Here is a 22,190-nt window from a genome sequence, read left to right on the forward strand (position 1 = left end):
AATCAATTTACTTACAGAACTCAAACACAAACAATTATGAAAATTTTAAATTTAAGATTAAGAATTATGAAAATTTAAGAATGTGTTACGGGGGTGCTTGGGTGGCTCAGTCGTTAAGCGTCTGCCTTCGGCTCAGGTCATGATCCCAGGGTCCTGGGATCAAGCTCCACATCGGGCTCCCTGCTCTGCGGGAAGCCTGCTTCTCCCTCTCCCACTCCCCCTGCTTGTGTTCCCTCTCTCGCTGTGTCTCTCTCTGTCAAATAAATAAATAAAATCTTTAAAAAATAAATAAATAAATAAGATGCATTCGGGTTTTTCCCTTTATTTCAACAGCAATTCTGTAAAGAACAAAAGGAATTACCAAAAGGAAATATGTTACAATTAAGCAACATTGTTAGTTACATGTAGTGATGTTCCAAATACAAGAACAGCTCAGAATTTAAATAAATACGCTTCATCCTGGTTCAAGGCTACTTTTGAAATTAACTAATTTCTCTCTCTTGACCGTACCTGTCAGCCAAACTGTGCAACCACGAAAACCACCTCGGGTCCCCACGACCTGACCTCTCTTGTTCCTGCTGACATGATGAGCTTGATAGGTGACATTAGTTGCTCTCTGCATCCCCTGGAAAAAAGAAACAAAATTCTGATTCACCTGAGTCCTTTAAAAAGTAAACACATATTCTTCGCTGTCACTGTTCTGTATAACATGCCATAAGCAAAGAAAAAGATTAAAGCTAACAGCTTTCTTTTCTTTGTAGTACCTAGTATGGCCTTTGATGCTTTACATACACCACTGAATTTAACCTGTGGTTTTACAAATGAAGATATTAAACCTGAGAAAAGTTAAATGGCTTGACCGAAGTTCCCATAACAAGGGAAGGCTCTCCAGAGCCCAGTCTTCCACTCACTGAATCATTCATTCAACCAGTATTTACTGAGGCCCTACCAGTTTACCAAGTGAACTAAACACAGGGTCCCTGCCCTCACTGAGCTTACATTCCACTGGGGAGACAAAGCAATAAAACTTTATTGTAATATCAAAGAGTAACTAGTGCATCACAGAAAATAAAACAGGGTATGACTGGAAAGAGGGATCAGGGAGGAGTGCCTCTTTAGACAGGCTGATCAACAAAGGCCTCCAAGAAGGTAGCATCTAAGCAGACTCCTGAACAAAGTATGGAAGGTCTGTAGGTATCATGAAATGCACGATGGGAAAAAAAAAAGAGATGCATTGTTTATTTGTGGTTATTCCACAAAAAAAGTGGAATGCAATTTTTCTTCCAAATTATCTTCTTAAACAAAAAGAACATAAATTTACACAGGCCTCAAAGAATCTGAATAGCCATTTCTCCAAAGAAAAAATACAAATGACAAATTAGGCAGATTAAAAGATGTTCAGGGGCACTTGGGTGGCTCAATCAGTTGAGCATCTGACTCTTGATTTGAGCTCAGGTCACGATCTCAGGGTTGTGAGATTGAGCCCCACATGGGTCTCCACACTAGATGTATGGAGCCTGCTTGGAATTCTCTCTCCTCTGACCCCCATTCTCTCTCAAAAAAAAAAAAAAAAATTTCAGTATCATTAGCCATCAGAAAACGGCACATCAAATCAAAACCACAAGGAGATACCTCTACAAACCACTAGAATGGCTATAATCAAAAAGACAGTAACAAGTGCTAGTGACAATGCTGAGAATTTAGAATCCTCATACATTTGCTGGTGAAAATGTAAAATAATAGAGCCACTTTGGAAAACAGCACTTTCGCAAAATGTTAAATATACAGTTACCATATGACCAAATAATTAAACTCACAGATGTATACTCACAAGAAATGAAAACACATCCACATAAAACATATATACCAAGTTCACAGCAGCATTATTCATAAAAGCCAAAAAGTGGAAACAACCCAATTGTCCATCAATTGAAAATTAGATAAAATACTTTAAAATTTATATATCCATTCAATGGAATATTATCTGGCTGTAAAAAGGAATGAATTTCTCAAACTCATTACAATTTGGATGACCCTCAAAAACATTAAGCTAAGTGAAAGAAGTCAGTCACCAAGACCACATATGGTATAATTCCATTTATTTGAACTGTCCAAAACAGGAAAATCTAGAGACAGAAAGCAGATTAGTAATCGCCTCAGGCTGGGAGACTAGGGGCCAAGGGGCAGGGGGAGTAACTGCTAATGGGTACAGGGATCTTTTATGGGGTGACAGAAATGCTCTAAAATTGTTTGTGATGACAACTGCACAACTCTGTAAATATACTAAAAACCATTTAAACCATACACTTGAAGCAGATGAATGTATGCAAATTATATCTCAATAAAGCTGTTTTCTACAAAAAACAAAAAAATGAATTAGAGTCTCTATTTTATCTTCCTATGGAGGAAAAACGTAATTCAGGTTCTTTTTTTATATTTATTCATTTATTTATTTATTTATTTGAGAGAGCATACACCCGTGCATATGGCAGGGGCAGGGGGTTGGGGGGGCAGAGGGAGAGAATCTCAAGCAGACTCCCACTGAGCACCAAGCTCCACATGGGGCTCTATCCCACAATCCCAAGATTATGACCTAAACAAAAATCAAGAGTCCGACACCTAACCGACTGAGCCACCCAGGCGCCCCTAATTTAGGTTCTTTTTAGCAGCATGTCTTTATAAAATAGATATGTGACAGCATTTTTTTGAAAGGTGTTTGTATTTGATACTGCTTATCTTATTCAACATTCATTCAAAACTATTTACTGAATGCATACTACATGCCTGAAATTATTCTAGGTGCTGATGAAACAAGAGTGAACAGTACCAATAAAAATCACTGTCCTCATGGGACTTACCTAGTCCTCCCGCCTAGTGCAGTGGTTCTCAAGGTGTGGCCCCTGCAGAAGCAGCTTTTGCATCTCCAGGGAACAGTTACAAATGCAAATTATCAGGTCCTGCCCCCAGGCCAAGGGAATCAGAAACTCTGGGGTAGGCCCCAACACTCTGTATTTGAAAGCCCTCCAATCGTGGGGCGCCTGGGTGGCTCAGTCGTTAAGCATCTGCCTTCGGCTCAAGTCATGATCCCAGAGTCCTCGGATCGAGCCCCGCGTCGAGCTCCCTGCTCAGTGGAGAGCCTGCTTCTCCCTCTCCCACTGCCTGCCTCTCTGCCTACCTGTGCGCGCTCTCTCTCTGTCAAATAAATAAATAAAATCTTAAAAAAAAAAAAAAGCCCTCCAATCGATTATGAAGCAAGCTCGAGTTTGAAAGCCACTGGATTAATGGGAGAGCTGGGGGAAAAGATGAATAAGTTAAGGCAGGAATAAGTATCAAAAAGAGAAAAAGTCAATAAAGCAAAACTGTGAAGAAATTTCAGAGAAGTGACGTTCAGACAGGGTGGCCAGGCAAGGCTTCACCAAAAAAGAGGACACTTAACACCTGTGATGACTTCTGGGGGAAGCATCTCCACACAGTGTGCAGAATGAGCACAAGAGTGAAAAAGTGACTAGGGAAATCTAGAATGGTTGCTGGGCAGTCGTAACGACTCACGTGAAGCCAACAATCATCAATTCAAAGCAAAACCAGTCACCAGGACCATGTTTTCCGCAGCCGCATCAGGGACACAAAATGAAGCAGGAGCAATTGGAGTGGATCCAACTAGAGCTGTAGTCTGGCCCAAGGGTCTTCAAAATGGGGAATAAACAGCCTTGCAGCTATAGAAGCATGAACTGTGGAGGGGGGGGGGTTGGGGGGGGGGTGTTTTGTTTTAGAAGTATGAACTTTATAAAGGAATGTATTTCTATCCAGATCTTCAACTTCTGGATGGTACTCCTTTCTAAAAATGGTCTGCCTGAGGTGCCAGATCTCTTTGCCCACCTCTCCTTCCCTGATCCTCCTAGTGTACAGGACAAAGCATCTCTGCCCTTCTGAGTCCTACTATCTCTCATTGCAGAAAATCCTCTGGGGCCAAAGGGTAATCTGACAATTCTTTGAATAGGTGCACCACAAAAGCTGTACCCCTCCTCCACTAATCATCGCATTAACAAATGCATTTCCAATAAAATTATGCTCTACATGTTCAATAATCATTTCTGAAAAATTGTAACGCGGGTCTCCCTAGCTATTTCTTTTCGATGAACTAATGAAGCAAACATTACTTTCCAGCTCTACATTTCCAAGATCTTAAACAAAAACAAGGTTCCACACATGGAAATCCTCACCTCTTGGGAATCAGGGACACCTCTTCCCATGGGTCACTAGTTTCAGCTCCCAGCCCAGGTGCCTGGGTAGAAGGGAGTGGAGTCTGAAGGGGGGGGTTGAGGGAGTGGTTTTGAGGAGGGTGCTGGATAGTTAGCTGCCTACACTGACAGAACCTGTTTGACTGGGGTCATTTTGCTTTGGGATTTATTCCAAGTTATTCTGCTTTGGGGCAAGAAGAAACATGCATCTAATGAATTTTAATTCATTCTGGCCCTGTAAAATAGCTCCTGTTTTTCTTTTTAAACTGAGTAGAATGCATAAAATTATCTGAGAAGCTATAAATGGCTGAGGATGTGGTTTGGAGAAAATACAAGATAAGCACAGGTTGTTTTAACCACAAGAAAAGAATGCTACCTCAGGGTTCCTTGCATCCTACCTTTAAAAAACTCTGGTAGCAGATATGGCAATCTAAGGAGGCTTATTGTTTGTGCGTGTTTGAGATTTTTCATATTAAAAAACAATCTTAAAAAAAAAAAAAAAAGATTTTCTACAACCTCCCACCTCCCAGTTTCTCAGAATAAATCAAAGAGCATTTTTTAAAACTACTGGAAAGGCAAAGTGGTGGGATTATGCCTGAACTTTACTGAGAATCTAAAGGCCACTTCCACAAGCAATCTTCTTTCAGTCCCCCTTCCCTTCTTTTCCACCCATGCTAGCCAAATCCTTCCTATAATTCCGCCTGAAAGAAAGGACATTAGTGAGTCACTGAAGGGCGAGTGAGTTATTTCCTTCCAATTCCACACTCCTACTCTCGGTCTTCAATGGCCTAGCTTCTTTCCACAAGATGGAGAAATCAGGCTTACAATTTCTTTCCTAAGAGGCTGGGTGGGTTGTAGAAATATTTATGTGGCTTGGTACGTACACCCAGGCAGTCCCTGTAATAACTTACTGCCTATATGATTTGTTCTTTAGGGACTGTTTTATACTTTCAGCTGTCTTTCTATGTATATATATTTTGACTTCCTTGGGAAGGTAGGTCAAGCACTTGAGTTACAGTTCTGTCTTCCCCAGCGCCCAACCTCTTTCCTTGTGCTAGTCAGTGCTCAGTAAAAGTTAGATCTGAGGCATTTATTTTAAAGCATGATTTGTTTTCTCTGTATAACTTGCAAATGAAATGATGACTGACATTCAGAAACCTTAAGTTTAGCAGAAGCGGGACAATTCATTTCAAGAGAATTTACTCACTTTCTACGCTTGGGGTTAAACAACCATCAGTCCTGTTACTAGGCTAACATCACCAGGCCTCTGATATTTGTGGTGCACATTTTCTACACATTCTACACACTTCTGTCATGACGCACACAAGTGGCCCTGTGTGCCTTTTTGACCCACCTTAATTTCCACATGGGTGGTTTTATTTTATCCACTTCCCTATGGGAGAAATTAACTTCTCCTATGATGTCTTTTAAAGAATTGTAATGCCTTGTGAGTTCACTATGATTTGATGAACAACTCTGCCTTCTTAAGTGAAATCTGTAAAAGCACAGAGCATACACCAAATATCAAGCATAATTCTGGACTCAACACCCATCACCCACCCCACCACCCACCTTAAACTGACTGCTAAACAGTTTGCTCCTCCAAGAGAATCTCTGAAATGATTAACAGTCATGTTTCTTTTATGTCTCAACACAGACTATGGAGAGATGGCAGAGTATCCTGTGAATAAGTTGAAGAGATGGTCAAGTACAAAGAGAAGCAGCCTTTACTTCACAGAGTTACTGACCAATTAGTTCAGTTACTGATAACTGAAGTTAACCTTTTGAACAAGCTAAAGACGAACAGCAAAAGAGAAGATCATACATTCCTGGAGGCTGAGAAAATCTGAAAATGCTATACTTAAAAACTTGCTACTGCGAAACACGTTGCACACCAACACTGGAAGGATGTTTCTGGTCAGAAAGTGAATCTACCCCAGGCCTCCTGAATCAAAACTAAGTTACTGGCAGGCTTTCCTAATTGCTGTCAACTATCATGCATGTGCTCTGTATATACATGACGGCTCTCCAACGGGTCTGTTTTAAATATTAAGTAACCTTTAAACATTAATGGAGATTTTTTAAATTGTCAATACCTTTAATGGAAGGGCCCCTGGATGACCTCCAGGTGGAAAACCCAGCTCTAAGAGATTCCTAGAAGATTCCTAAGACTATCTGGTGATCGAGCCCTTTTAGATACAATAAAATAAAATAAAATAAACATTTCAGGGAATGGGGCACCTGGGTGGCTCAGTCATTAAGCGTCTGCCTTCGGCTCAGGTTACGATCCCAAGGTCCTGGGACTGAGCCGCACATCGGGCTCCCTGCTCCTTGGGAAGCCTGCTTCTCCCTCTCCCTCTCCCACTTCCTTCTCTCGCTGTGTCTATCAAATGAATAAATAAAATCTTAAAAAAAATTTTTTTTTTGGGGGGGGGGGCAAGAAGAAATACACTAACATCTACCTCGAAGTTGAAATTAACTACTAAAACCATAGGTGAGTACATACAAAAATGTGTACACGAATGTTCACGGCAACATTACCCATAATAGCCAAGGAAGAGAAATAACTCAAACGTCCATCAAGTGACGAATGGATAAACAAAATATAGCATATATCCATAAAGTGGAATATTATCCAACCATCTAAAGGAATGAAGTTTGATAACATGCTACAACATGGAGGAACCTTGAAAACATCATGCTAAGTTTAAAAAGCCAGACACAACAGGCCATACATTTTATGATTCCATTTATAGGAAAGTCTGGAAGAGAAATCCAGAGACAGAATGTAGACTACTGGTTGTCAGGAGCTACAGAGGAGGAAGGGGGAGGAAGGGGGAGGAAGGGGAATGACTGCTCATGGGTATGGGATTTCTTTTCGGGGCAATGAAAATGTTCTAAAATTAGATATTGGTGATGGCTGTACAACTCTATGAATATACTAAAAAACAATGAACTGTACACTTAAACATATGAGAAATAAAGGCACAGGGAAGGGATGCAAGCATGAAAAAAACTAGAGAGAAGAGACTGAATAATGGCTACATTCATCTAAAAATTAGAAACTGGACTTCTATAGATAATGTCTAATATTCCCACTATTTTTATTGTTAAAACTCACTTGGTAAAGAACTGTACCCTTAAACGATATTTCACAGAAATAATTACCACTTAAGTAAATACCAAAAAGAAGAATTATTCTCTTCACTTAATTTACTTAGTAACTTGCTTTCAAAACAATTCAGGGTTGGGGTTTGACTATTCCGTCACTGGTATGCTATAAATAATTGATCTGTCTCAGAGCAAAAGACGGTGACTTCCAGGCTGGTGGATGAGAAAATGGTATTATCAACTAGATTTTACTTGAAATTACTAATTTTGCATTTCACAGTTATGCAGTTTTTTCCCTTTTTCTTACTCAAAGCAAAGAATAAAATAGTGTTTCTCAATTTCAGCATTAATAACTTCTAGAACCAGGTAATTCTGTTGTGGGAGCTGTTCTGTGTACCGTGGGATGTTTAGCAGCATCTTCTATCCAACAGATGCCAAAAGCCCCACAGTGCATGCGTGCGCACACGTTAACAATCAAAAATGTCTCCAGACATTGTCAAACACCCCCCTCGGAGTGGCAAAATTTTACCTGGTTGAGAACCGTTGGAGTAGAGAACTACCCCTCAAAACTCAAATGTAACAGAGCCAGGCAAAGCTTATTTCACAATTCACATTTAGAGACACAACTCTGCTAAGGGAAGGCTAACACTGCTGGTACCCTGCCAGAAGCCAGGTCTGCAGAATCGCCCAGAAGCATGATTCCAAAGAAGCCACTATCTCTCGAAATTTCCTTGCCCCGAAAGAAAGTAAAAATGAATCCATAAATACATAGAGAGTAGGAAAAAGTGTTGGCGGCTATCCCAAAGGAACTTTCTAGACCTGCCCTGTCCAATACAGTGCTCTAAGACCCTGAAAATGTTCTATACTCCACTGGCCACTAACTACATATGGCAGTGCAGAACATGCAGCAAAGGAAACGAATTTTTTATTTTACTTAGTTTTAGCTAAATTTCAATTGCCACAGGTGTCTGGCAGCTATCAGATTAGACAACACAGATCCAGACCTTGCCATCACTCTTCTTGTTATTACTGTTAGTCAACATTAAGAGTCCATTCTTAGTAGAAGTCCAGCTTTCCCTCTTCTTCGGGCAATTTTTCCAGCAGCATCTCCCTGGAAGATCAATACCTGCCCCTGAACACAGGCCAATGTTCTGAAGAATGAATATGCTGGCCTCTTCCTCAGCTTTTCATCAGCTGTATGTTCCATTTCTAAATGCTTGTTTCTATTCTGTTCCACCTCGGTCTTCCCCAAAATCCAGAGTGGGCTACTGGCCTTCTATGAAAGGCATCTAGCAGTATAAGGAACAAACTGCTCAAAAACGGAGAACTGGTAAAAGGGAAAATTATCTTATTCATTTGTTTGCCTTTTAATTAACTCTTTCCCAGACAGAATGCAATATCCACGAGAGCAGGTAGGGCTCTGTCTTTTTACCACTGCATCCCTAGCACCTAAACAAAGGCTTGCACAAAGTTGGTGTTAAATATTTTTGATTAATAAATAATAACAAGAACACCTTAAATAGTGCTCATGTGCCACGCACCACCGTCGTGCTTCAAATATAGTGACTTATTTAAACCTTACTATAACCCTAGGAAGGTAAGCACTATTATCTCCACTATAAGCTATGTTTTATTAACTACATTATTACCTTTGAGGACAGTGAGGCAGAGAGGCGTTAGGTAATGTGCCCAAGATCCCACAGGTGGTAAATGACAAAACTGTAATTTGAATCCTACCACATATGGAGTTTATTCTCTAACTTAAGCGGTACAGAGATACTTATGTTATCTAGGCTTTTAATATCGGAAGCACCGAAGCTTACTCTGTAGCACACTCCTTACCCCCATCCTGCTGTATGAGCTGCGTGTAGACACAGAACATCCGTAATGAAATCTCACTACATAATACATGGTAACAGCAGCGTGCAACATGATACAGGGTGCACAAACAATTCGGCAACGTGCAAGAGTATGTGCACACAGAAGGCCGCGCCGTATGGTAAAGCAGCCCACAGCTCTGAAGATTTTAGTAAGTGATAAAGGTTACCAGGCATCCCAGGCAGAAGGAAAGGGCTTGTGTAAAACCATGAGGAGTAAACTCTCCTTCAGTGTTTAACTATCATCCCTGTTACCCTAGCCCCAATCACTTCCCCATTTCCCAGCATGTCACTACCTTTCTCCCCATGTCCCGGGATTAAATCCTCAGTATCAACTTTTAACCCGCCTCCCTCTTTCATCCCCTAATTCCGGTCAGCTCCTTCTTACTCTTCTTTGAATGTTTTTAATGCACCTATTCCACTATTCCCACTACCACATTAGCCCAGCCCTTTGTACCCTCACACTTGAATTCATACCAAGAATAACTTAAATAGTGCTCATGCACGAGGCATGCTTCAAATCTATTAATTCATTGAAACCTCACTATAACCCTGTCTGTTCTCCAGGACTTTGACATCTGGACTCTAGCAGTATTTAATTTCCTCAGTAGCCCAGTCTTCCTGGAAATCCAATTTCGTCATGTGATGGAAACTTTAAAGGCGTATGGGTTCTTCACACTAGTGTCCATTAGTTAACTTACGTATGTGAAAGGGAAATACGAGGGATTTTTGCCCCATCTCTATTGGGGCAAAAAAAAGACTTCTAAGGCCCATAAAATTAAAAATTCTAGCATCCTCAAAAATCTCCTATGGAATTAAGTCTTAACTCAGCAACCAAACGTTAACAACTGCACAACCTAGCCCCACCCTACCCATTCAAACTTATTTCCACTCCTCAATAAAAATTCTCCAGAGTAGGAGCGCCTGGGTGGCTCTGTCGGTTAAGTGTTCAACTATTGGTTTCAGCCAAGGTCATGATCTCAGGGTGAGGAGATTGAGTCCTGCGGTGGGTGGCATGTTCAGCAGGAAGTCTGCTTGAAGAGTCTCTCCCTCTGCCCCTCCCCCCCACTCGCTCTCCCTGGACCTCTCCCCGTCTCTCTCAAATAAATAAATAAAAATCTTAAAAAAAAAAAAAAAAATCTCCCGAGTAGTTAAACAGGTTTCTTCATTGTTCCTGGAGTAAAAATAATATTAATTCTTATTCCCAGCCCCCTTATTCCTTCAGTCCCTCTCTGACTCACAAATCTGAGCACATTTCTCCTCCATAAACCCTCTCCAAACACCCAGGATAAACTAACCTCTGCACTAAATTGCAATAAAATGCGTCTTACACCACTCACTGTGGTGTGATATTCATCACCTGGCAAATGCCACCTACAAGCCCAACCAGGCCATGAGCAACTGGAAGGCAAGCACGGAGTCCCTCATTTTTCATCTTCTCCAAGAGCAGCACAAGTCTCTACAAAGAACACACATCTATTTGGCAAAAGTTAATAAATAAATTATGGATGTTATAACTGAAATTATCTGTAAATACCCTAATTTAGCCAACCTATTTCCCTAACTAGGAAATACTTCAAGGTACAGGAACAATACTAAGTTACATGGTACTGGTTTCACCGCACCTTCAAATTCATTATCTTCGTTACTCCTCAAAACAGCCCAGTGAAATGCACACTATTACACCCTTGTTAAGTCGGCTAAGGTTTAAAGACATAGAGTGTTTTTCCTCAAGAGCACTCAGCTACTAAATGGCAAAGCTGGAACCAGCGACCATGCCAGTAGTCCAGTGCTCTTTCCAATGTTGTAATTCACCTTTTATCTCCTTTCCCTCCTTATCACATAAGGTTAAAAGGAGAAAGGAATCACATGAGAATCGTTGGTAACAAGAGATACGGTAAATTCACGACTTCAAATGAACATTTGCCTAAAATGGCTTTTTTTTCTTTGACTCATCAAGGGTAATGATGATTTGCAAGGTTGCATTTAAAATTAAACCTCGTGATCGTATTGTACTGTGAAATAAAAACCCATCTAAACTTAAAACCGTTTCCTTTCCTGACTCCGAAGTTGGACACCCCCCTCCCCCTCTCCCCCCTGCAATCTGCTCTATACTTACAAAATCTTAAGGCCGTTGATCATCAAAGAATTAAGGAAGGAAGCAACCTTCTGAGAGCACAGCACTTGACCATCAAATCTAACTGGCAGTTCTTTTTTTTTTTTTTTTTTGAGAGAGAGAATGAGAGACAGCATGAGAGGGAGGAGGGTTAGAGGGAGAAACAGACTCCCTGCCGAGCAGGGAGCCCGATGCGGGACTCGATCCTGGGACTCCAGGATCATGACCTGAGCCGAAGGCAGTCGCTTAACCAACTGAGCCACCCAGGCGCCCGCAACTGGCAGTTCCTGCTAAACGTTATAAACCATTAGTCTTCCCATACCTTACTGTCTCCGGAAATCGAGTCCTTAAGACTCCATGTTATTTGTTAGACATTCCAATTTAATACCGAGCCACAAAGAACCTCAGTTCAGAGCAGTCTCAACTCATGAATGGCCACATTGTTGGGTACTCTCCCTTCACACTGAAACTCAGAAACGGAAAGACGTGGAGATGGATCCAAACGTGGGCTAAGTGCACTGGCAGAGCCAAGAAAAACTAGAACGCACCGAATGCGCCCGCCTTCGCCTCCTCCGCAGACCTTCAGGCCACTTCAAGGGGTGCGGGCAGCATCCCCCGTCGGGGGTGCACGCTTCAGCAGCCGCCAGCTCACTCCCAAAAGATTCTCTTCCAGGTCTCTTCTGAGCCGAGGAGCTGGGGAAGAGGGCATTCTTCCCCCCCAGAAGGTGGGTCGGACCGCACACCACGCCCAGCCAGAGACCCCAGCCGCGCCAGCCCGTCTGGCACCCCCAGCCCCCGCAACACCGCCCCAGCTGGGAGGCGCCACGGCCTCGGGTACCATCCCCGAGCTCCAGGAAGGATGCAGAGGAGGCGGGAGGGAAGCAGCGGCTCCGGAATGAGCTGCAGCCACAGCCTCCCAGAGCCTCCTTCGCTCCTCTGCTCCGACTCACCCAGTTCTGCGCATTATTGCTCAGCTTGACTTTCTTGCACAGGCTCCCAGGGACCTCCATAGCCGCAGAGTGCGCTCGGGTGCGGGGATCCTCAGCTCCAGGAGGGTAACAGGAGAAGAGGAGAGGCCGGAGGGGGCGGGGCGGGAAGGCGGGCCTCCTCGCGCTGGGGTCGGCACGCGCTTACGTACGCACGCGCTCGTGCTCGTGCCTCCTGCGTGGCGCGTCGGCCGCGCCTCCGAAATGGGTCTGGAGCAGAGGTATGTGGGGAGGGGCGAAGCGGCGGGCGCGAACCTTAGGCCGGAGTTGGGGGCGGGGCTTTGGCGCTCGGAACGCGCGCGACGCTCCTCCCTCTTGATTCTGAGGAGGGGGCGGGGCCTGAGAAGGTAGTCGTGGAAGTTTCCTGGCTTCTCCCCGGCTCGACGTCTTGTGCTGCGCAGGCGCTGAGGCTGGAAACGAGTCCCAGGCGCGTGCCGCCTACGAAAGGGCAAGGGAGATACCTGGCTCTCGGCATTTAGCGTGCTTGGCTCCCTTGCAGCTGATGCTGGTTGGGAGAAGACATTGATGTAGTCTCTTGCCCCTGTGGCTTTTCCTCCTTAATCCTGGCCACCGGTCTCGTGTCTGCCCAATCTGTATCCTTGTCACCCTGGCCCCCCTTTACCCACCTGGCCACATTTAAAAAAGGGATTTTACAGCCTCGCAAAGGGAAGAAATGATTTACCGGACGGCTCATTGGCCACACGTTCTTGGTGGCTTTAAAATTCTGCTCGGCGGCGCACAACTTCAAAAAACAGTCAATGCCCCATCCTTGGTCATCAATGATTAGTATCTTGACTGGGATTCGTGGTTATCTGCAAGGTGCCTCCTTCCCCACTTGGGAGACCTCTCTTCATATCAGGAGATTTCTGTCCAGTAATTCTCACCGGGTAGGCCAAAAGGGCCCCTATATTATTAGCTTTTCCGGAAATTCTTAGAGGACTGAAACCCAGGCTTATTGAAGGCTGCTGGTTACCACAGGTTAGAATGCCCACCTGTGCAGGACATTTTCAAATTTAGCTAATTATTACAAGGCTAGTTCATAGGAAAAAGCTGGGGTATGTGGGGGCTTCCTCCACGAGTTCTTGCCCCCCTCCCATTACTCTTAAGGACTTTTCCCACAGCTTACCCCTGGCACAAAAACAGTTGTTTGAAGTTCTCGGTAACCCAGTACTCTCCACCTCCCATCCTCCAGGCTCCCGGCCCCCCCCTCCCCACACACCATCTTCAATCACTAAGACCTGAAGCTATTGCTTCTTAATAGCTAGCAAATCAGTTCTCTATTTCCCCCACTGTTACTGTCTTTTATTAGGCCTTGCCCATGTCCAAGACGAATCACAACTAGTACCCTTAACTAGGCATCCTCCCACCTGTGCAGCTGCTGGCCACACCCCTGTCACACACACCATTCTTGAATTGCTGTCCGAGTGGTACTTCTAAAATGGAAATCTGACTTTGTTTACTTGACCATGTAAAATGTCAGTGGTTCCCTATAGCTTTTTCTAGGGGATGTTCAATTTGAAGTCTGTATATAGAACTGAATTTCAATATAATTCTCAATTCTGCCAGTAACAGGAATGAACTTGGAAGTTCAAATGAGAACACAGCACCACATGTGGAATCAGCCATTTTTCCAGCAAGTCCTACGAAATGATATTTAGAGGGAAATGATATAAAGACATCGCAATCTGGGCTTCTAGTTGTGCTTATTGCTTCTCAGTCCATATTTCTGAGATTTTCCAATGAAAGACATTTTTAGGGTTAAAATATATTATGAGTTTACTTTGATAGTCTCAGTTCAAATTCATGATTCCAAGCATCAGTCATGCAAATGAGCCTGTAACATCTTGTTAAACTGGAAACAAGGAAATTATCAAAAAACACTAGAATTAAACAAACAACAACAACAAAAACCACAGGATTATGTCAAAAGGACTCAGAAGCCAACTTCAAGAAGTTTTCTCAAGTCAAAGATGGCATAATTAGAGCAACAAAGGGATAATAACTATAAGGTATTGACACAAAATATGTTTAAATGTAGATGTTGATATGCTGATAATGATTATAATTAAAAGAGAACCCATTGTCATCTTTGGAGGATGCTAGGAAACCAACTCATTATTTTGAAAATTGATAAATAAAGGGAAAGAATTAAACATTTACCCTGCCTTCTCTGCATTAACTGTAAGTCAGGTAATGAAAAAATTGATGAGAGGGGCACCTGGGTGGTGCAGTCGGTTAAGCATCTAACTCTTGGTTTCAGCTTGGGTCGTGATCTTAGGGTCTTGAAATCAAGCCCTATGTCAGGCTCTGTGCTGAGCATGGAGTCACTTGAGATTCTGTCTCCATCTCCCTCTGCCCTTCATGCACTCTCTCTCTCTCTAAAATAGATAAATCTTTTTAGAACATTGATGAGAGGAAGTTCTCCTTGTAGAAATATAGCTAATAAATGAAGAAGGAAAGAGATTATGATATCACCATTTTTACCTTCTAATGAAATAATGGATAAAGACAATGATGTTCATGGCTGTTAACATCATGAAAATAAAGAACATCAGAACTTTTTTGCCTCCTGATGATTTTTTTGCCTCCTGTAGTATTAATGCCCCCTTGCAATCAAACCTGATCCTAATCAAGCTTTCAGGCCTAATCACCAGTTTACAGTTAATGCAGAGGAAAGAGGAAGATGTAAAATCACCATAAATGCAAGCAACCAAATCCAAACTGTGGAAAACCCTACATCATAATGACCTGATTCTTAAATAGTTCAATTAAAGGGGGAAAAAAAAACAAATAAAGAACTGAAGATTAAAAGAAAACCTAAGATTACTATTAAGCAATTAAAATATATGGAATTTGGGGTGCCTGGGTGGCTCAGTTAAGCATCTGCCTTCGGCTCAGGTCATGATCCCAGGGTCCTGGGATTGAGCCCCAAGTTGGGCTCTCTGCTCAGTGGGGAGCCTGCTTCTCCCTCTCCTCCTCGCTCATGCTCTCTCTTGCTATATCTGTCACTCTCTCTGTCTCTCTCAAATAAATAAAAATCTTAAAAAATAATTAATTATATAATTAAATAAAATAAATGGAATTTATTTGACCACTGACTCAGATAGAGAAAAATTTTTAATGTATATAGCAAGAGAGGAAATTTGAAGAGTCCCTGGATTCTTGATATTAAAGCTTACATTTTTTGGTGATAATAGCTTTGTTGTTATATTTTTTAAGGAGTAATTTTAAAGCTACATATTGAAGGATTTATAGATAAAATGGCAATGCCATAAGTTTTCAGAACCAAAATGGGGCTCTTGGAAATTAAACACAAGATAGCAGGAGTGGAAGAAAAGGTGAAGATATCTCGCAGAATGCAGAGCAAAAATCCTCTAAAATAGAAATAGAATTTTTAAAAGAAAGAACAGTCCAGGAAATCCAACATCCAAATATTAGGAATTCCAGAAAGAGAAAAATCACAGGAAGAAATAACCAAGGAAATTATTCAACAAAATATCCTAGAAGTGAAAGACTTGAGTCTTTCACTGACTGTCCAGCTCAATGGATAAAAATTGAACATACAAAGCATAGCACCGTTGTTTGGAAACCCTACAAGCTTCCAAGGAAAAGGAGAGTTCAAAAACAAAGAATCAGGAATGAAAATGAATTGAGGGTACCAAGAAAAACACTGAGAGCTAGAAGACAAATAGAACAATACCTTCAGAGTTCTGAAAGAAAATAATTTCCAACCTAGAATTTGGAGTTATACACCCTTTCTCAAGGAAATAGTGGAAGATATGCTCCACTTAAATGGAAAAAGGGAGACATGGCATTCAGAGAACAGAAGTTTCCACACAGGAGACTGCCCAAAGGGAATTCCCAGGTTGATGGTGAAGGAAGATCCGGGGATGTTAGCCATGTACTGGGTCTAGAGGATACTCAGTCAGAAGGCTCTCCAAGGAGTCGGAAGGCCCTTGGAGAGCCTTGTTTAGGAAGACAAAATTAATAGAGCTTCTGATGGAAATGATCATACTGAAAATGATTCAGACAACTGAAAAGGAGTTTGGGGGTATATTAGTGATAACTACTTAGAAATGTAAGTCATCAAAAAGGACACATTTATCACACCCTTTTTTTCCCCTTAGATTTTATCTATTTATTTGTCGGAGAGAACAGCAGGCAGGGGGAAAAGCAGGCTCCCCGCTGCACAAGGAGCCCAATGCGGGCCTCGATCCCAGGACCCTGGGATCATGACCTGAGCTGAAGGCAGACATTCAACTGACTGAGCCAACCAGGCATCCCTATCAAACCCTTTCCACACAAACTATTTCAGGGTAATCAAATAGTTGATGAAGAACAGTTTATACTGATAAAATTTAACTAATAAATGCAGAAGGAACATTAGCATTTTAAAACCACCATTTTTGATGGGTAGTAAGGAGGGCACTTGTTATTATAAGCACTGGGTGTTGTATGTAAGTGATGAATCATTGAATTCTACTGCAGAAACCAATCTTGCACTTTATGTTAACTACCTAAAATTTAAATTATGAAAGAAAGAGAAAAGAAAAGAAAAAAGAAATAAAAATCACCATTTTAAACACCTGATGAGGTAATTAATATAGGCAATAATCATTAGTGTCTGCTAAAAGTATTCAGTGAAAGATAGTGTGATGGTTAACTTTGTGGATCAACATGAATAGGTGACAGGGTGCCCAGATATTTGGTTAAACATTATATTGGGTAAGTCTGTGAGGGTGCTGCTGGATGAGATTAACATTTGAATCAGTAGACTAAGTAGATTGCTCTCTCTCTAATGTGGGTGGGCCTCATCCAGTCAGTTGAAGATGTAATTAGAACAAAAAGATGACTCTTCTGCAAGTAAGAGGGAACTCCTCCTTTACTTCTTTGAGCTAAGACGTTGGTCTTTTACTGCCTTCAGACTTGAACTGAAACATTGGTCTCTTGGGGGTCATGCCTGCTATCTTTCAGACTGGAACTTAGGCCATCAGCTCTTCTGATTCTCAGGCTTTGGGACTTGGAGTGGAACTGTACCATCTGCTCTGCTGGGTCTCCAGCTTGCTGACTACAGATCTTGAGACTTCTCAGCCTCCATGATCACGTGAGCTATTTCCTTATAATAAATCCCCATCTTTCTATACTATTGGTTCTGTTTCTCTGGAAAACTCTAATATAGGTAGGAAAGGGAATTTTATAATGGAGGGATCAGGCTGATACCACCTGCACCCACTTAATCAATTTTAGCATCTTCTAAAACTGGGACACCAGATATCATGTACCCTAAAATGTGATATAATAAGAAATAGTCAGCACTAATTGTCTTAATTTGTGTTGTTCAAGAAGCAGGGCATGGAAAGGAGGATTTGAGTACAAGTCATTTATATAGGAGGTGAGCCCAGGAAGCACCATTAGTAAAGGGGGAACATGATATAGGAACATGAAGGCAGTCAATAAAGCAGCCACTGTGGGTAACTGGAGCTTAATCCCACTGAGTAACTCCGAGAAACGGTGTTGAATACGTGCTTCAAAATATATTACCTGAGAGGAGAGAGCTGGTGTATTATTACCACTCCCTTCCATCATTCTTCAAGGACTACTCCTAGGAAGTGGAATGTTCATTCCCTGGTAATTTTGGATTGCATTGCACGTAAGTAGAGAGGGCACTGGTCCCAAAGAAAGCATTCATGCAAAGAAATGGAGGTTTATTCACAAGTGGAAGTCAGGATGGTATGTTCCACAATAGTAAAGGCTGAGAGGATGTGCATGCAGCGCCAGAAGTGTTGGCTATAACCACTTACGAAGTATTCTTTAGAAGACAAAAAAAAAAAAAGCAAGGGCATATGTCTCTACTCTTTCTTTTTTTACATAAGAAGTTTCTTATTTTTAAGAAGAGTAAAAACAATAAAGAACTCCACAAAGAAAACCACACACACATATAAGGAAAGAAAAGAAAGAAAAAAAAGAAACTATCTTCAGGGTAAAACTATCATGGTGGAAAGGAAGGATGGTAATAGTTTTACTACATGGCTCAGCTCTAAATCACACATACTTGGTCATAGTAATGTAAACACATGCACGCATGTGTATGGTGGTGACAGAAGAAGAAAGAGGGATAAATCTTCATTTTCCAAGGTGAGAAACCAATAGATATTGCCTAAAACATAAAGACCAAGAGTAACGATACACCTATTAGTTCAAGATATGGAGATATGTACCAAGAGATTTACCTGAAAGACTTTAGAGTGCTTGCCTCTAGGGAGGGAAAACTGGGGGAGGAGATGAAAATGACCAGGGATTTGCTCTTTGTCTTAAAATTCCTTATAGAATCATTTGAGTCTAAACTATTTGGATATATAATTTTGACACGTACATACAAAAAACTTTTTTAAAAGACTGAATTAAGGTCAAATGAAGTGAGCATGTGGGAACAACCCTTAAGATGTTTGGCTTAGGGGCGCCTGGGTGGCTCAGTCAGTTGGGCATCTGCCTTCTGCTCAGGTCATGATCCCAGGGTCCTGGAATCGAGTCCCACATTGGACTCCTTGCTCAGCAGGAAGCCTGCTTCTCCCTCTCCCTCTGCTGCTCCCCCTGCCTGTGCTCTCTCTCTCTGTCTCTGTCTCAAATAAATAAATAAAATCTTAAAAAAAAAGATGTTGGCTGAAAAAAAGAGCAGAGAAATGAGACAGAGCTGAAGAACAATACAGAATCAAGGTAGGATATTTGAAAAAGAAAGGATAAACTAGAGCAAATTATATGCTGATGAGAATGACCCAACAGAAAGCAAAGGTAATTAACTGATGGATGGAGGTCCTTGAGGGTTGGAATCCAAGGCACAAGTGAAGGTGGGCCTTTGACACGGAGTAGGTAATCCCTGCAAAATAAAGTGAAAAGAGAAGATAGGCACAGATGCCAGCCCATTTATATAGGAGGTGGGAAAATGAGAGACTTTCTACTGAGGATCTTTATTTTCTCATGTAAGTATGAGGCAAAGCCATTAATGAGAGAGGACCATACTTTGAGAACTACTGCTCTAAATAATGAATGGGCGTCTCTAGATATCTGAGAAACTTACTCTCATAACATACTGTACATTCCAACAGTCATCACAACTGAAAAGAGCAAATTAAATATTTTAAGCTAAACCAAGGAGCTATAAAAATTAGGAAACCCAGGGACGCCTGGGTGGCTCAGTCGGTTAAGCGTCTGCCTTCAGCTCAGGTCATGATCCCAGGGTCCTGGGATTGAGTCCCACATCGGGCTCCTTGCTGAGCAAGGAGCCTGCTTCTCCCTCTGCCTGCCTCTGTCTCTCTCTCTCTGATAAATAAATAAAATCTTAAAAAAAAAAAAAAATTAGGTAACCCAGAGCAAAGTGTATCTTAACCCTTTCAGGAACACAGGTATTCTCGGGAAGAGGGTGATAGTTATGTAAAAGCTTGGTAATATCATATCGTAAGTCACTCACCTGGGTAGTAGCAGAGCATCAGTCTCAGAAGATGGTCTGGGATGGACAGAACTTAAAAGTTGCTGCACAAGCCAGAGGTAATGTGTACGAGGATCCCATTCACCCTCTACCCTCCCTATTGTTAGTTCAAGCCCCACCAACTGAGAAACTGGTGGGATGACTTGGAGGCAAGCAGGGATATTTTATTTCCCTCTGGAAGGAATCACTGAAGATTCTGGAAAATTCCCTTCCTCCTACTCACTTCAAGTCTCTGGGCCTGCCAGAAGCTGGTTTGTAGAGAAAATCACCCTCTAGTCAAGGCAGTTCCATTTCTTCACATTTTGCTATGTGGAGAAAATACATGAGGGTATCTAAAGATATATTTTCTCCAGCAGGGGGATTTGATTGAATAAAGAACAAGAGAAATAGGACTGAAAAAAAATCCTTGAAACATCACCAATTTCATCTGAAGCATTTCTGTGGTGGTTATTGCCATTTTTTACCTTAGAAAAAAAGCCCCCAAATAGTGAATTTCAGAAGACAGTTTACTAAAAATTGTTATGTTTTAGAATTATGGTTTGTTCATAATTCAAAGGAGATCTTTTTCACAGTGAGTAGAAATAACTTGCTAGAATTCTAGGTTTTCTACTAATTAAAAGACTTTGGGTAAATCATATAACTTCTGGGGTGAAGTGGGGGCATCGGTTGGATAAATTTATCTCAAGGAATTTTTTCAGTTCTAAAATCATTCTAGGTTTTTTTTTTTAATAAATGTCTATTTTAATGTTTTTCACAACAGAATAAATACTTCTCTTGATGACTGCAGATACGTAAGGCTGTTTGGTAGTATTCAGAATCACCACAGTAATGGTGGTCTTCCTGATCGGTGTGTAATCTTAAGTAATTATAAGGAGTTACTTCTCTGAAACTGCTGTCAAACCAGCAGGACTGCATTTATGCATCCATCATTTTCAGGGTTGTTGGTAACCTGGGCATATTTGCCCCAAATAACTTTGCCTCCTTGTGTCACAAGGCCCAACTCACTCACGTTCACCTCAATTACAGTGCCTTTGGTAATAACACCCAAAGTTGTATATAGTGGAGATGAAGGATTCTTTTTTACACCAAGTATTGGCAGGCAAAAGGTGACTTTCAATTCAGGATGTGTTACATGGGCCTTTTTGAAACGTAAGCCCATTGGTCTAATGAATCTTTCATATTTAGGTAGTTTTTGAGTAAAGCCGTCTCCAACAAAGCAGACTTTAGTGACCATCCTCTTCCATGCTTTCTTCTTTCTCTTTCCTGTTCTACTAACTTTTAATACTTCTGTTTCTCCCTGGGCACGAACTTTGGGTAAAGGAACTTCCCATTTTCCCGCTTTCTCTTTTCGTTTTTGTTTAATCATATTGGAAAGTACTTTGGCTCGAGACTGTCCCTCTCTGTCCAGTAGATACGCAGGTACTGCTCCTTGTGGAGTCTTTTCATCATTCTTTTGTTTGGTGTTTCTCTTTTCATGCATCTTGATAGTCTTTTTCATTTGTATTTTCTCAGCGTGGCGCTGTTTATGGTAGAGCTTAGCTTTCAGACCAATCATCTTTTTTGCCTTCTTTGAACGTTCATGAGCCTCTCGACCTTCTTTCTTTCTTTTTTTCTCATGGTAATCCAAGCGATAGCCATATCGCTTCCGGTGTAACTCAATATATTCATTTTGTGGCATGGTGATGGCCGCAGAGGCATTGGGTGCAGCTGCCTGGGAGCCAAGAAGCTCTCAATTTTCGGGTCTCCTAGACCCGTGAACTGACGCCACGCAAGCCGCGACGGGAAAGAGCTAAAATTATTCTAGGTTCTTAATTTAGGTGTCACCTGTACCTGAAAACAAGAATTTAATCAAACCCACAAATTATCTTTAAGCACCTTACTGGGTAAAACATTGTGTTGATAATTTCTGTATGTTAAAGTAGCTGAGTAATAAGTAATGGGAAGCAACACCCAACACAGCATATATTCTTTTCCCTAGGTTCTTTCAGCATAATTATGATGGAACTCATCCATGTTGTTGTGTATATCAATAGTTTATTCTGTTTTGTTGATGACTAGTATCCTGTTGTACGGTGTTAGGATTTTGTTAAATTAACATTTGTTAAGTAGAGCACAGGTGCTGGATGGTAAATTGTGGCTCAACAACAGAACACAAAAGAAATAAAGAAGTTTAGGGGCTCCTGGGTGGCTCAGTTGTTAAGCATCTGCCTTTGGCTCAGGTCATGATCCCAGGGTCCTGGGATCAAGCCCCACGTCAGGCTCCTGCTTCTGCCTCTCCCACTCTCCCTGCTTGTGTTCCCTCTCTCTCTGTCAAATAAATAAATAAAATCTTAAAAAAAAAAAAAAAAGTAAAGTATTATATTAACCTGAAGGACTAGG

General features: G+C 41.6%; 2 protein-coding genes across 3 annotated transcripts in view; both read right to left on the reverse strand.

Moving 5' to 3' along the window:
- The window catches only part of PAPSS1 (3'-phosphoadenosine 5'-phosphosulfate synthase 1), a 99,109-nt gene extending 86,532 nt beyond the window's left edge, over positions 1 to 12,577 (reverse strand). The window contains exons 1-2 of one of the 2 annotated variants that reach the window (XM_035030240.1): positions 12,293 to 12,577; positions 511 to 625 (exon numbers count right to left, since the gene is read on the reverse strand). In XM_035030240.1, the coding sequence (XP_034886131.1) occupies positions 511 to 625; positions 12,293 to 12,352 (175 nt within the window). In that variant the 5' untranslated portion in view covers positions 12,353 to 12,577. Of the gene's footprint in view, positions 1 to 510; positions 626 to 11,890; positions 11,997 to 12,292 lie in introns of those variants that run through there. The other variant, XM_035030242.1, reaches the window with a different exon arrangement.
- Positions 12,578 to 20,527: 7,950 nt separating this feature from the next.
- LOC118027017 (ribosome biogenesis protein NSA2 homolog) lies at positions 20,528 to 21,601 on the reverse strand. Its single transcript, XM_035030140.1, has one exon. It carries the CDS (start codon positions 21,487 to 21,489, stop codon positions 20,707 to 20,709), a length of 783 nt encoding a protein of 260 aa, XP_034886031.1. The 5' UTR covers positions 21,490 to 21,601; the 3' UTR covers positions 20,528 to 20,706.
- Positions 21,602 to 22,190: the final 589 nt, after the last annotated feature.

The sequence above is a fragment of the Mirounga leonina genome, unplaced genomic scaffold (assembly GCF_011800145.1).
Source record: "Mirounga leonina isolate KUSES-001 unplaced genomic scaffold, KU_Mleo_1.0 Mir_357, whole genome shotgun sequence".
NCBI lineage: Eukaryota > Metazoa > Chordata > Mammalia > Carnivora > Phocidae > Mirounga > Mirounga leonina.

Excerpts from the sequence above, each read along its gene's own strand:
- LOC118027017 (XM_035030140.1), bottom strand. The coding sequence starts at position 21,489 with ATGCCACAAAATGAATATATTGAGTTACACCGGAAGCGATATGGCTAT.